This window comes from Sciurus carolinensis, chromosome 3, assembly GCF_902686445.1.
Source record: "Sciurus carolinensis chromosome 3, mSciCar1.2, whole genome shotgun sequence".
Lineage (NCBI taxonomy): Eukaryota > Metazoa > Chordata > Mammalia > Rodentia > Sciuridae > Sciurus > Sciurus carolinensis.
In genome coordinates, this window is record NC_062215.1 from 34,233,114 (window position 1) to 34,247,183 (window position 14,070).

The 14,070-nt window shown below is 35.1% G+C and overlaps 1 protein-coding gene across 1 annotated transcript in view; it reads left to right on the plus strand.

Annotated features, from left to right (window-relative positions):
• Nucleotides 1-14,070, plus strand: part of Vmp1 (vacuole membrane protein 1) — a 110,970-nt gene that overhangs the window by 54,964 nt on the left and 41,936 nt on the right. Inside the window, 1 exon segment of the mRNA XM_047545289.1 lies at nucleotides 499-630. Coding sequence (XP_047401245.1) covers nucleotides 499-630 — 132 coding nt within the window.

The following is a 14,070-nucleotide window of genomic DNA, read 5'->3' on the forward strand; positions in this document are numbered from 1 at the left end:
AAAATTTAACATTTTTATTTAGTGAAAATCTGTCCATCCTAATTAGTTGAGTTTCTGAGGAGCTTCCTGACCACTATTTAAAGTTTTAACTCAACACACACACACATACACAAACTTGTATTGTTATTAAAGCGACATCTGAAATGCCAGAAGATTTCATAGAGAATATTAATGTGACAGCTCTACCAGTAAAATCTTACTACCAGATCATTGTATATGACAAAAATGGGGGAGAGCCTGAGAAAAATAATAGAACCTAAAGAGAGATGCTAAATTCCTGTTTATAGCGTGCCAGGAATTGTCTGAGAGTTTCATGTAGTCAAAATAGGGGACAGGATTCAATATCTTACCCTTTTGATTCTGTAGCATGTGCTTCCCCCAGTGCATTGCATCTCCAGATGCTTTTGGTAATACACAAAAGTGTAAATTTGGTCTATTAAATGTTCACTCTGTTAAAAACAAAACCTTACTTATAAGTGTTTTGGATTTTTCACCTAGGGTATCGGCACAGCAATTGGAGAGCTACCTCCGTATTTCATGGCAAGGGCAGCTCGCCTCTCAGGTGCTGAACCAGATGATGAAGAATATCAGGAATTTGAAGAGATGCTGGAACATGCAGAGACTGCACAAGTAAGAACAATGGGGAAAAAATAGAACACTCTTCTTATCCCTAAAGAAATTATCATTAAGGTAAAATTGTTAGTACTCTAAGGAAGAAAACTGCCAAAGTAAAAACAAAATAAAATATAACTTGGGATAGAATATTCAGAAAAACTGCAAAGTAAAAATGAGAGCAGAGCTGGAGGCATACATCAGACATCAAGCCCTTGACTAGCATATATGAGGTTCAGGGTCTAATCACCAGTACTACAGAAAAAGAGAGACAGGGACAGAGACAGACAGAGTATGTAAGGAACAAAATAGGTAGACCAGGCTTTAAGTCAAAAACAGAACTTCTGATTGTGTGTGTGTGTGTGTGTGTGTGTGTGTCTCTGTCTGTCTGTCTGTCTGTCTGTCTGGTTTCGGCAATTGAACTGAGAGCCTCATGCATGCTAGACTAGTACTGAACTACATCTCCAGTCCACTTTGTTGTTGTTGTTTTAAGACAAGACCTCAGTAAGTTGCTGAGACTAGCCTCAAGCTTGGGATCCTCCTGCCTCAGCCTCCCAAATTGCTAAGATTAAAGTTCCTCCCAAATTGCTAAGATTACAGTTGTGCACCACTATTCCTAGCAGGCTGAGATTTTTTTTTTATCTGATTATAATCTGTGTAACAACGTATATCTCAGTATTGTGATGGGCTGACAGATCTGGCTCCATGAGAATGTTATAGGCCACACTATAAGGGAAATGACTAAACAGACTCCATTTTACTCTGAGACTCCATGTTATGTAAGAAATAAGCTTCTCCCATGGGAACACCCTGCCTCTGTATCCATCATCAGTTACTTAGTGTGACATGTTTAGCAATACAAAATGACAATTCTTATGTAATGAAAAATTGCTCTTTTGATATCTGTTGCCCCTAACCAGTGTACCATGCAAACGGTAATTGTGTGGATGTTAGTAACCATTCTTCAGTTTGTACCTAGGTGACCCACTTCCCCCTCTGTTGATGATCTCATGATGTTAGTTTGTAATTTCAAATCATAGAAACAGACACTTATGATTGATGTGATTTTTGGTATGAGAACCCCTACAACCCTGTGGTCAGGGCTGTTCTCCCAATAACCATTTTTTGGGGCATTGTGTGAGACAGTCAGCAGGCCAGCTTAATAAAGATTCTCAAATTTGGACTTCTCAGTGGTGATCGGTCTATTCTTAAGTTGCACCCCATAACAAGTATTACACAGTAGTTGTTTTACTCTTAGAAAAACATTGTTAAATTATTATCCCTAAGAACATTGTTAAATTATTCTTTAGGAATGACCTTAAAAAGCAATGTAGACATAAATAAAAAAGATATTAAAGGAGAGGTTTGAAAGATTTTGTATAAAATATATCTGCCCTCCAGATTTGTGAATTAGCCTTTGAAATTTTTTCTTGTGTGGTATAAGTAGATGTGCCCAAATCAATACACATACCACACACCTTTTTAAAATTGTATTTATTATGTATTTATGTCTCTCAGAATGTTAGGTTTATTTTTGGTACTAGGGATTGAACTCAGGGGTTTTTTGCCTCTGAGCTACATCCCCAGTACTTTTTATATTTTATTTTGAGACAGGATCTGGCTAAGTTGCTGAGGATCTCACTAAGTTGCTGAAGCTGGCCTCAAACTTGTGATCCACCTGCCTCAGGCTACTTAGTTACAGAATTTTTTTAAAAAACGAATTTATAGTTTTCTTCTTTGAAATCTGAAACCCAAAAAACCATTATCCTAGGTGGAAAAAAAGCACATATTTTAACATCAGATGGACTTTTTTTTTTTTAGATGTTGATAGATATTTATTTTATTCATTTATTTATATGTGGTGCTGAGAATTGAACCCAGTGCCTCACACATGCTAGGCAAGTGCTCTACCACTAGCTACAACCCCAACCCCTAGACTTGTTTTTTGTTTTTTTTTTTTTGCGGTGCATGGGATTGAACTCAGGGCCTTGTGCTCGCGAGGTGAGCACTTTACCAACTGAGCTATCTCCCCAACCCTGGACTTGTTTTTTTTAATGGCATAATTAAATGGAAATCTATGAAGCATAGCTTTTCCTTGAAAACAAAGAATAGCCAAATAAAAACCAAATGAAATAAAGAACCATGAACAGCTGTTCTGCATAGGAAGAGGCAAGTTGTTCTTAGATTTGCTTTGTCTTATCTGCCAACCAAATAATATGTCTCTCTTCCTGACATGATAATACTTATATTAATGCTAATAATTCTTACTGATATAAACAACTTTTAAAATCATTTTTAATTTAAGGGTGTGCGTACAGCACTCACCTACCATGCTTTCAGCCTTCAGTCACACATTCCCGGCACCACACATAACCCAGCTCCAGTACCACACATACTAAAAAGCAATAAAATTATTTTTAATACTTTTTAAATCCAATGTATAATTTTACCCTTGTCTTAAGTCTGAAATGATATGAAAAGGTACCATTCTTCCAATTTTATGGAAAGCTGGAGATCTAGAAGTTATTACCTCCCTATTTTCACGTGCTTAAAGTTAGAACCAAACCTCAAAATACCAGCATCACTGATATATTCTTGTTATTGCAGCCAAAGCCGTGTGTGGTACACATGCCTGTAATCTCAGTGACTTGAGAGGCTGAGGCAGGAGGATCACAAGTTCAAAGCCAGCCTCAGCAACTTAGTGAGACTCTATCTCTTAATAAAAAGAGATGGGGATGTGACTCAGTGATTAAGCACCCCTGGATTCAATCCTCAATTCCAAAAAAAAAAAGAAAAGAACAAGAAGAAAAGAAACTATTATTGCAGCAGTCCATTTGCAGAAGTAAATAGATAAGTACATCCACTTGAGACAACTGATATTTCTCTGTGTTGTGACACCAATTAATGTACATCGTTTAACAGCCCTAAGACTCTCTTTCTTGTATGTAAAATGAATAGTTTTGAGTAGAATTGTATGATGACTTGCAACTATAAACTTCTATACTTTGTCAGGGATACCAAATTAGTATAATTTCTTCTTAAACTAACTAATATAGTTTGATTGCTTTTCCTTTTTTTAAGACATTTTTTTTCTTTGGGAGTTAATGAGGTTTTTTTTTTTTTTAATTTTCATTTACATGATTTATTTAAATCTGGTTTTTTAAAATAATTTTTGTTGTATCTTATTATTTTATTTATTTATTTATATGCAATACTGAGAATTGAACCCAGTGCCTCACACATGCTAGGCAAGTACCACTGAGCTGCAACCCCAGCCCTAAATCTCTGGTTTTTATAGTCTCTCCCTTACACCAGCTCTGAGAAAAACACCGCTTGATACCTACCACTTCCCACTTGGTAACCTATAAAATAATATCAATTTTTTTTTTTTTTTTTTTTTGGTGGGATCATCACACTGGAGCCCTCTATGCTCCACTCCTTTTCTTTTGGCCTTGTGCACGGCTGTTCCTTTATTGGTTTGAATGTCCTATCTTCTTTCTTGATTTTTCTCTCTCATTTGGGTTGAACACATTTTGCAGTAGCTTCCTGAGAAAGGGTGATAAATAGAAAATGCAAAACCAAATGTCTGAACAAGTTTGTTCTTCATTCAGCCTTTAATGATGAACTAAGTTTTGGACTCTAGATTGAAAATCATTTAGGTACTTCAAATTTGGAAGGCATTATTGACTTGTCCTCAAGCTTTTTCTATTGGTATTGAGAGGGTTAGTGTCCTTCTCAGTCCTCTTTATAGACAGTTTTTTGTTTTGTTTTGTTTTATTTTTGTTTTTGGTATTTTCTCACTAAAAGCTTTTAGATTCATTATCATTATAGGCCTTATTTAAATTTATTCCACCACATGCTCAGAAAACTAAAACTAGAATTCACTGGTTTTAGGAAATGTTCTTAAATTTTTCTGGAGTTATCCTTCTTTTGTTTCCTGTAATTCTAGTTACTTTGATGTTGCATCCTGTACCCATCCTTTTAATATTCTTTTTATCTCTGTGCTCCCATTACATATCTTGGTTATCTGTCTTCCTTTCTTCCTTGTCTTCCTTTTTTTTTTTTTTTTGTTTTGTTTTGTTTGTTTGGTTTTGTACTGGGGATTGAACTCAGGGGCACTTAACCACTGAACCACATCCTCAGCCCATTTTTGTATTTTATTTAGAGACAGGGTCTCACTGAGCTGCTGGGATTACAGGTATGTGCCTCTGCACCTGGCTCCTTCCTTTTCTTTCTTTTTTTTTCCCCCTGTGGTACTTGGGATTGAACTTGGTGGTGCTCTACCACAGTGCTTCATCCTCGGCCCTTTTTAAATTTTTTCTTTTGAGGAAGGGTCTTACTGAGTTACTGAGGACTTGTGACCCTTCTGGGTCACAACCTCCCCAAGTAGCTGGTATTACTGGCCAGTTTGTTTTGCTTTCTATAAGGTCTCAAGTAAATCTTCTAGGTCTTATGTTGAAATATTGTTCAGGTGTTACATATAGCATGTATTTCCAAGGAATATTTTATCTTATCTTTTTTGAAGGTTTTTCAGTTTCTTCAAGTTCCCTATTGCTCCAGGCATTCATTGTCTTTTCTTTTTCTTCTGTTTGGAGTTGATCCTTACTTATCTGTCTGTATATAAGAATAAGACACATAAAAGCTGAATGGAAATTATGTGAAGGCCAGGTATGGTGGTAGTAGGCCTCCCTTATCTTATAATGGAGTCATGGGCTGGCTTATTTATGGAGAACCTCCATATACTCTATCAGTATCTATTGATCTTTCCTTTGGAATAGTTCAGTTTCTCCAGTGACATATTCTTCAATGTCTTGCCTGGGAATGTAAGCCTTGCTGCTGGCATTCTAATGCTCGACTGGGGAATAGTAGTTAGAGGTCTCCATTTATGTGTAGACATTCACTTAATCCACTTTGTGTTCAGTCTCTGGATAGCTACCCAAACTCAAGCACAGATATATCTGAAACCTAGACCTCTGGTTCACTTTGTCTAAAGACTGTACTTGATGTCACCTGAGGGGCTGACAGAAAAGGTTGCCTGGTTGTGCTAAGTACAGGTGGGACCTCTGAGTCTACTTCTTATACAGTCTCTTTGTTTTCAGCCCTGCCTCACCCTTTCTGTAGTTCTACTGAAGAGCCTTTCTAGGGTTCTCTTGGGAATATTATTGGACTTCTCTGCAATATCTTCCTCTGTAGCCTCTCAGGTATAATATTTTCTTCTGTCTGTCCCTTTCCTCTTTTATTAGAGTTCATATTTTGTTTTCTACATTTTGGGGTTATTTTTAAGATACAAGGGTGTCTTATTACCAGTTATATGTTGCTGAGTAACACATCACCCTAATATTTAGTGGTTTAAAACAAGAGCACCCATTCATATTGCTCACAGATGTGTGCTGAGTGCCTTGTCTCTATGTAATATTTTTCAAAGATCCCATCCATAGCACTCATTACATTGGCTAGAACATCAGACTAGATGACTCATTTCAGTCTTTGCAGTTTTTTTTATTTAGGGATTATAAATAATGCATCCCGTAAGCTTATTGCCATCTAAAAGATCAAATCTAAAAACTCAGATGTTCTGGAATTTGATGAAGAAGTAAATCATGCTTCATTTTATTCTTACAGTTTGAATTCTTGAAGACTTTGACCATGACCATTTCTTCTCTTAATCTTTACCTAACCACTGTTATAGTAATAATTTTTTTCTCTAATTCCTCTTTTATGGTCCTGATTATTTTTAGTTATTTTGTTTTTGGTTTTTGTTTTTTTGTTTTTTTTTTTGTTTTTTTGGTACCAGGGATTGAACTCAGGGGCATTCAACCACTGAGCCATATCCCCAGCCATTTTTATCCTGAGTTGCTTAGGACCTCAATAAGTTACTGAGGCTGGGTTTGAACTCATGATCCTCCTGAGTCACTGGGATTACAGGTGTGAGCCTGTAAGAAGAAGAAGCCAGACATGGTACACATCTGTAATCCCAGCAACTTGGGAGACTGAGACAGGAGGATCACAAGTTTGAGACCAACCTCAGCAACTTAACGAGGCACTAAGCAACTTAGCAAGACACTGTCTCAAAATAAAAAATAAAGAGAACTGGGATCTTAGTTCAGTTGTAAAGCATCCCTGGGTTCAATACTCAGTAGCAGGAAAACAAAAATAGAAATAAAAATAAAGAAAGAAAGAACACTTGAGTGAAATAACTTAAAACAAATGTGAAGTAAAAGGTATTATCCCTGTTTTTTTCTCTTTCTGATTTTTTTTTTTTTTTTTTTTTTTTAAGTAGGAGAGGATCTCACTGTACTGCCCATGCTGGTACCAAATGCCTAATTCCAGTGGTCCTCTTGCCTTAGCCTCCCTAGAAGCTGGAACTACTGGCACATACCAATATACCAGGGTTTTCCCTAATTTTAATAAGGAAACACTCTCAGGGAACACTGGTAGTGAATTTCAGAGCCAAAACCCAACCCAGTTTTCTTACTCTTAAGAACCGTGCAATGCACCGTTCTGCAGATTAGCAATATTTTCATCCAGGTTAATGCAATAAAAAATACAGACTGGGATTGTAGCTCTGTGGTTAGAATGCTTGCCTCGCATGTGTGAGGCACTGAGTTCGATTCTTAGCATCACATAAAAATAAATAAATAAAATAAACGTTCATCAGCAACTAAAAAAATTTTTTTTAAATACAGAACTAGTTGAAATTTGTTTCTTCTATATTTGATTTGATGTGACTTTTTAAAATTTCTATTCACACTTCTTTCAACCAGATTCCATCAATTTTGTGACTTATTGTAAATTTCAGTGGTATGTTAGTATAATTTTTCCTACATATTTTCTCCCAGCTTTAGACAAAAGCTTCTGTGGGATTTTTAGTTTTTATTTATTTCTTTTTATGTTTTTGTGGTGGAAAAGAGTGGGAGAGATTTATTTATCTGAAAGTACTAAAGTTTTAGTTCATTTTTCAGTGAAGAATTCCTTGTGATGGTTTGGCAAAGAAAAGTGTTTTCTTTTTGTTTATTCTTTGCTAACGCTGTGGATTATTACTATATCCAAGTAAGATATGTTATATCTCCTTTGTATGCACTGCTGTGATACATTCATGTTTTTGTTTCTAAGGTTTTTACTGTGCACATAAACTTAAAAATCTAAGAGGTTATTTATTTATTTATTTATTGGTACTGGGATTGAACCCAGGGGTGCTTAATCACTGAGTCACATGCCCAGCCCTTTTTATTTTTTATTTTAAGATAGGGTTTTGCAAAGTTACTGAGGCAGACCTCAAACTTGGGATCCTCCTGCTTCCGTCCCTTGATTTGCTGGGATTATAGGTGTGTGCCACCCTGCCTAGCTATTATTTTATTTTTAAATACACTGTCCTAAAAACATTTTTGATGTTTAATCTTGAATTTTCTTGGGCTCTTTGCTGTCTTTTTTTTCTTATGTTGTATTTTTGTTGTTGTTATTTTTTGTTTTTAGAGAATAAGCATTTTTTTATGTATATATTTAGTTGTAGGTGGACACAATACCTTTATTTTCTTTTTACATGGTGCTGAGGAACAAACCCAGGCCTCATGCATGCTAGGTGAGCACTGTACTGCTGAGCCACAACCCTAGCCCCTGTTGTTTGTTTTTAAATATAGCATCTTGAGTCACTCAGACTGGCCTCTAACTTGGGATCCTCCTGCCTCGGCCTCCCATGTTGCTGGAATCATGCACAGGTGTAATCCACTGTATCTGGCTCAGATTTTCATATTTTTAAATTATACTTATTTAAATATAAATAATAATAGTATTATTCATATATTTCAGAAATACATAAAGTATAAAGTAAAAGCCCATGTACCTACTCATCAAAATAGGCTAATAATCATCATCCTCCAGATTGTTTTCCTTACATATACAATTTTTAATGAAAACTTGAATCAGTTGTTTGCATATACCTATAATCCCAGCTATTCCAGAGGGTGAGACAAGAGAATTGAAAGTTGGGAGGACAGCCTGAGCAGTTTAGAAAGACCCTTACTCAAAATAGAGAATCCCCCCAAAAAAACTGGGGATACAGCTCAGCAGTAAAGAGCACTTAGCACATATGAGACCCTGGGTTCAACCCCTAGTGTTGAGGAGGTGGGGACTAAATCATAAATTTTACTCTTGACTTCCTTTATAGACATTACTACTGATATTAATTAAAACAACTGACATTGTTTTCTTGTCTGGAGATGTAGTTCAGCGGTAGAGTACTTGCCTAGCTCACGCAAGGCCCTGGGTTCAGTCCCCAGAACTGCCAAATTACAAAACAAAAAATTTTTTTTTCTCCATTAGGAAACATAGAGCTCATTGTAAAAAATTAGGGCAGTTGCCTTTCAGTTTTTTCTATAAATACTTACATCCATAAGATTAAAATCATGTTCTATTTAAGTTTTGTCACTGGTTTGAAAATAAAAACATACACTGTGGTCAGCAGGTGTGTGTAATCCCAGCAACTCAGGAGATTAAGGCAGGAGAATCACAAATTTGAAGACAGACTGAGCAATTTAGTGAGTTAATTAAAAATTTAAAAAGTATAAAAGCGGTTGAGGATGTATCTCAGAGATTAAGTGCCCCTAGATTCCATCCCCAGTACCAAAAACAAACAAATATGCTATGAACATTTTTCCATATCATCAAATATTTTAAACTTTCTCATTACAAAGTATGTTTATTACAATGAAACTCTTAACTAACAGGAACAAAAAGGAGAATATATATAAAAATTTCATATTACTGATTCATGTATCCATGACTTATATTTAGTATATTTTTTCTTACTGATTGACATATCTCTGGAGAGGCCCTTTGTCATATGCTGCCATTAGTTTTTTCTAATTCCCAGTGTTTTTTCCATGTCATTTATTTTGTGTGTTTTATTCATTTTTACTTTTTAGATAAAAATTTTTTGATTTTTTTTTTTTTTTTTTTCTTATTCCAACATCATAAACTTAAAGATGCCACTGTGGGGCCTGGGGAGATAGCTCAGTTGGTAGAGTGTTTGCCTTGTAAGCACAAGGCCCTGGGTTCGATCCCCAGCACCCAAAAAAAAAAAAAACCGAACAAACACAAAAAAACAACAAAAAAAGATGCCACTGTGCCAGGCTGTTTTGTAAAACTTCCAATTTAGTAAGAGCAATAAAATATAGATGAGTTGAATCAACTGTAACTAAAAACAGTAAATTAAACAAAATGAGTAACTATAAGTGGTTATTTAAAGATTGCCTAAGAATAAGTTAGAAAATGTGCTTTTATACTTGAAGGTAAAACTCTAGTAATGTAAGTTTATCAGCAGGAAAAGGGAAAAAAAAAACTTGGCCCTGATTTCTTTGCCATGTGCTTTTCCAAGTAGGTTAAAGGGTGCTTGTGATTTTACTAAGAAATTGTTATTAAGTAACAATTTTAAGGCTAATTTTTTGCTTAAATTCAAGTTTTACTAATGGTTGAATTTTATATTATAAATGTTTTGGGAAGAAAAACAATGACTAAAGCATTCATTTGTATTCTGATTCCTTTTGCTACCTGATTTATTTTCATGTGTACATGATTGAGATTAAGCAGCAGTATTTTTCCATTAAACTAACTTCCTTTTGCTCTTGGCTTTCTATCATATTTTCACTAGATGTCTATGGGAGTTAGGCATGAAGAAATGTAGCTTCCTATGTCCTTGAGTAATTCTAGTATCATTTATAAAAGTTAGGTCTAGATAGCTAGCTATTCATGTGCTTTGTGAATATTTCATACCAGGTTTAGTTATTCTCTTTGTGATCTTTTTCTCCTTTGTTCCTAAATTCTGTTAATGGTATCACCATCTTCACTATTACTTCCGGTTAAAATTTGACTCTTAATTTGGTTTTAATCCTCTACACCAAAACAAATAAATAAAATTCAAGTCATCTGATTTCCCTGCTTACCTCCTATTTGTGGTCATCTTTCATGGCCTGTTGATTTTGCCTCCATGGTGTCTTCATCATCTGCACTCTCCTTTCCTTCTACATTACTGGTTCAGACTTTTGTCAGCCCCTATTTGAACATTTCCAGTGACTTCCTAATTGTTCTACCCTTTACTAATTTTCTCCCCAATCTTTTCCCACATAAAATAACCAAAATACATTTCTGAAAAGTACCTCTGCTTATCCTGTGGATGGCAACACAGGCATGTAATCTCAGCTCCTTAGGAGGCTGAGGCAGGAAGATCACAAGTTTGGTATCTACCCCAGCAATTCAGGGAGGCACTGAGACCCTGTCTTTTCAAAATAGGGATGTAGCTGAGGGTAGCAAGGCCCTGGGTTCAATCCCCAATAAACCACCCCTCCTCAAAAAAAAGACATCCAAGTTAAATGACTTGCAAATTTTAATTCCCATTGAGTAAAATAAACTTCTATAAAATACCATACTTAAGGAAAAATTCTGCTTTTCCTTAAAAATGTAGGGTAGATAACTCAATAATAGAATGCATAACCAAAGAAAAAGAAAAATTAAAGACACATTAGAAGTTTGAAAAATACAGTAACTTATTTGCTTGATGTATCCTAAAAGATTAGTGCAGCCAGTATTACTGATGCAATGGGAGTCTGGGGGTAGATATGGAATTTTTTAATTTAAAGCTTACACAACAGAGTAGGAATGTTGTGCCTATTACTTGGAAGAGTATTTTTTAATAAGATAGCTATCAGATTGCCAAATGCCATCTGTACAAATGACATGCTACTTCTATTCTTTTTTCAGTGTTAGGTTACTGTGTGAAATTTACTGTTTTTTATTATCATTGCCATCAGAAGGTAAAATCAGAAATTTAGAACTCCTAAAGCTTTACCCTTTAGAGGAATGCTGTTTCTTCTCCATATTCATTTTTATTAGCTTACCTTTCTATTGAGTCTCATGCATGTGTCTGTAAACTATCTTAGGATGATCATTTCCTCAAAAGCTATTTTGTAGTTTCTGGAATTAATTTTATTTTATATGAGCATTTTTAGGTTCTCTTTAGGATGGCAGTATTTAAATTAATTAATATTTGCCACTTAATCTATATATTGAGAGTAAATTCCCAAATTAAGTTTAAATTGTAGTTAACTTTTCCCCAACTAGTTTGTATTAAATTCAAGTCCAGGGTCTGGGGAGATAGCTCAGTCGGTAGAGTGCTTGCCTTGGAAGCCCAAGGCCCTGGGTTGGATCCCCAGCACCAAAAAAAAAAAAAATTCAAGTCCAAAAAAATGTTTAACTTAATAGGATCATTATCCTATTCAGAAATTTCAAATTATTTGCATTATTTTATTAGTGAAAACATATAATACCAAAAAAAAATTCATCAGTTATGAGGTTCTCAGTTCCTTTTCTTTTTATCTAGAATTTTCCTAGTGAATATCCTTGACAAAATACAAAGTGAAAATGAAGGGTTCTTTTAAGGTTCTTTTGATAAAGATAAAATATGTGTGTTGATCATTTGTGTTTAGAGCGTTTGATAATGATTATTTATACACTCAAGTGCTTTAGTGTTCCATTTATGTTATTTTTTATTAAGCACATTTTCTTATGAAGTGTTTGCAGTTGCCTATACCATGTTAATACCTGCTGGGTTTTCCCCCCTCTGAAATATCTGTTCCATTACATACACAGATTTATCAAAGAGCTCATGGTATAGGTGATCAGAAACCAAACAGGACTCATTTTCATATACTTTAGTGCCGTTTGAACACTGTGTCAGTTGTTGCTGGGACCTGTTTTTGACTCTGTTGAACCTTCACTGGTTGTGGTTTGTCTGGCCATCACATGACTTCTCTGAAAATTCCCCCTCCTCTTCATTTCCAGTAAACTGTTTGAGCAGGAGTGAGTCAGAGTGAAACCAGCTTCCCTGTAACCACAGGGCTTGTTAAAGAATTTGTCAACGTGGACTCTAGAGGGTTTGCATTAAGCTTTGCAGTTACTGTTATGGTTTGTGTTGCATCAGGAGTTCCATAGAAAAGCTTCCTGCTCTCAGGATCTCTGCTTGTTTGCATAGAGTTAAACTGATGAATTTTATCAAAATGAACATTAGAGACACATGTTAAACCCATTCTTTATCATTAAAGACTTTGTCAAAGCTACCAAGGTTTACTGTAGTTTCTCCTTTCAGAATCAACCAACCACACCCAATAACAGTTTTTGAAAAGACAAGCCTGCTAGATCTTTCAAAGCTGGCTCATGATTTTACCACAAAGTCCCATCAAGATTAAGCAATTTCAAGTGATCTCTTGATGGATTCTTTTACAGAATATTTCAACTATTAGTGCAGTTAGGTTTTGGTATCAAAGGTCACTTTCTTGCATTTTGTTCAGCAAGAAAAGGCAGCACTTAGAATGTTCAGTAGTTGTAGTTTTTCAGCACAATTTACAATGGAATTCTCCATGCCTCCTTTTATTTGCTTTCTCAGGAAGCTTTCACTTTATTCTGAATTCTTCACTTGCCACCCCACTCTCAGACTTGAATCCTTCTTCTTCTGATTCTTCTGATTCTTTAACCTATTCCTGTAGAATTAAGTAACTGAACTAGAATGATCTGATGCAAGCTGCTTAAATGAGTAGCCACTGGGAAACTTATCTGTTCATCGTGCATTTCTGAGTTCATTTGTTTTTATGTGTGCATTTCTGAAACCTTGTCATCTTTCAGCTAGGCTTGCTTACTTAAAAAAATAAATTTAGTGACAATATCTAAATCCAACCTCTTAAATTTTTTTATTCTAATTACTTTTTTTGTAACAAACTATAGAAAGAGAAAAAAATTCTAGAAAATCTTGAGCCAGTTATTCCACACAAGAAAGACTACAGAGGACTGGGGATGTAACTCAGTGGTAGAGCATTTGTTTAGCATATGTGAAGATCTGGGTTCAATCCCTAGCATTATTTAAAAAAAAAGATATTCTAGCCATATTTTACTTAGCACTCAGTGATTAAATCAAAATAGAAATGTATTTGTTTTGATGATTAAACAATTTTAATTGAAACCAGTGTATTTTTCAAGTGAAAATAAGACCTTATTCCTTAACAAGACCCCTAAAGCCCAAGAAGCTAAATCAGGAATCATTAAGTGGGATGAATTCAAACTAAAAAGTTTCTTCTCAGCAAAAGAAACAATAATGTGAAGAGAGAGCCTACAGATTGGGAGAAAATCTTTTACCACATTCACCTCAGATAAAACATTAATCTCTAGGATATATAAAGAACTCAAAAAACGTAACACCAAAAAAAAAAAAAAAAAAAAAAACCTGATAACCCAATCAATATATGGGCTAAGGAACTGAACAGACATGTGACAGAAGAAGATATACAGTCAATCAATAAATATATGAAAAACTGTTCAACATCTCTAGCAATTAGAGAAATGCAAATCAAAACTAAGATTTCATCTCACTCCATTCAGAATGGCAATTATCAAGAATACAAGCAACAAATGTTGGCA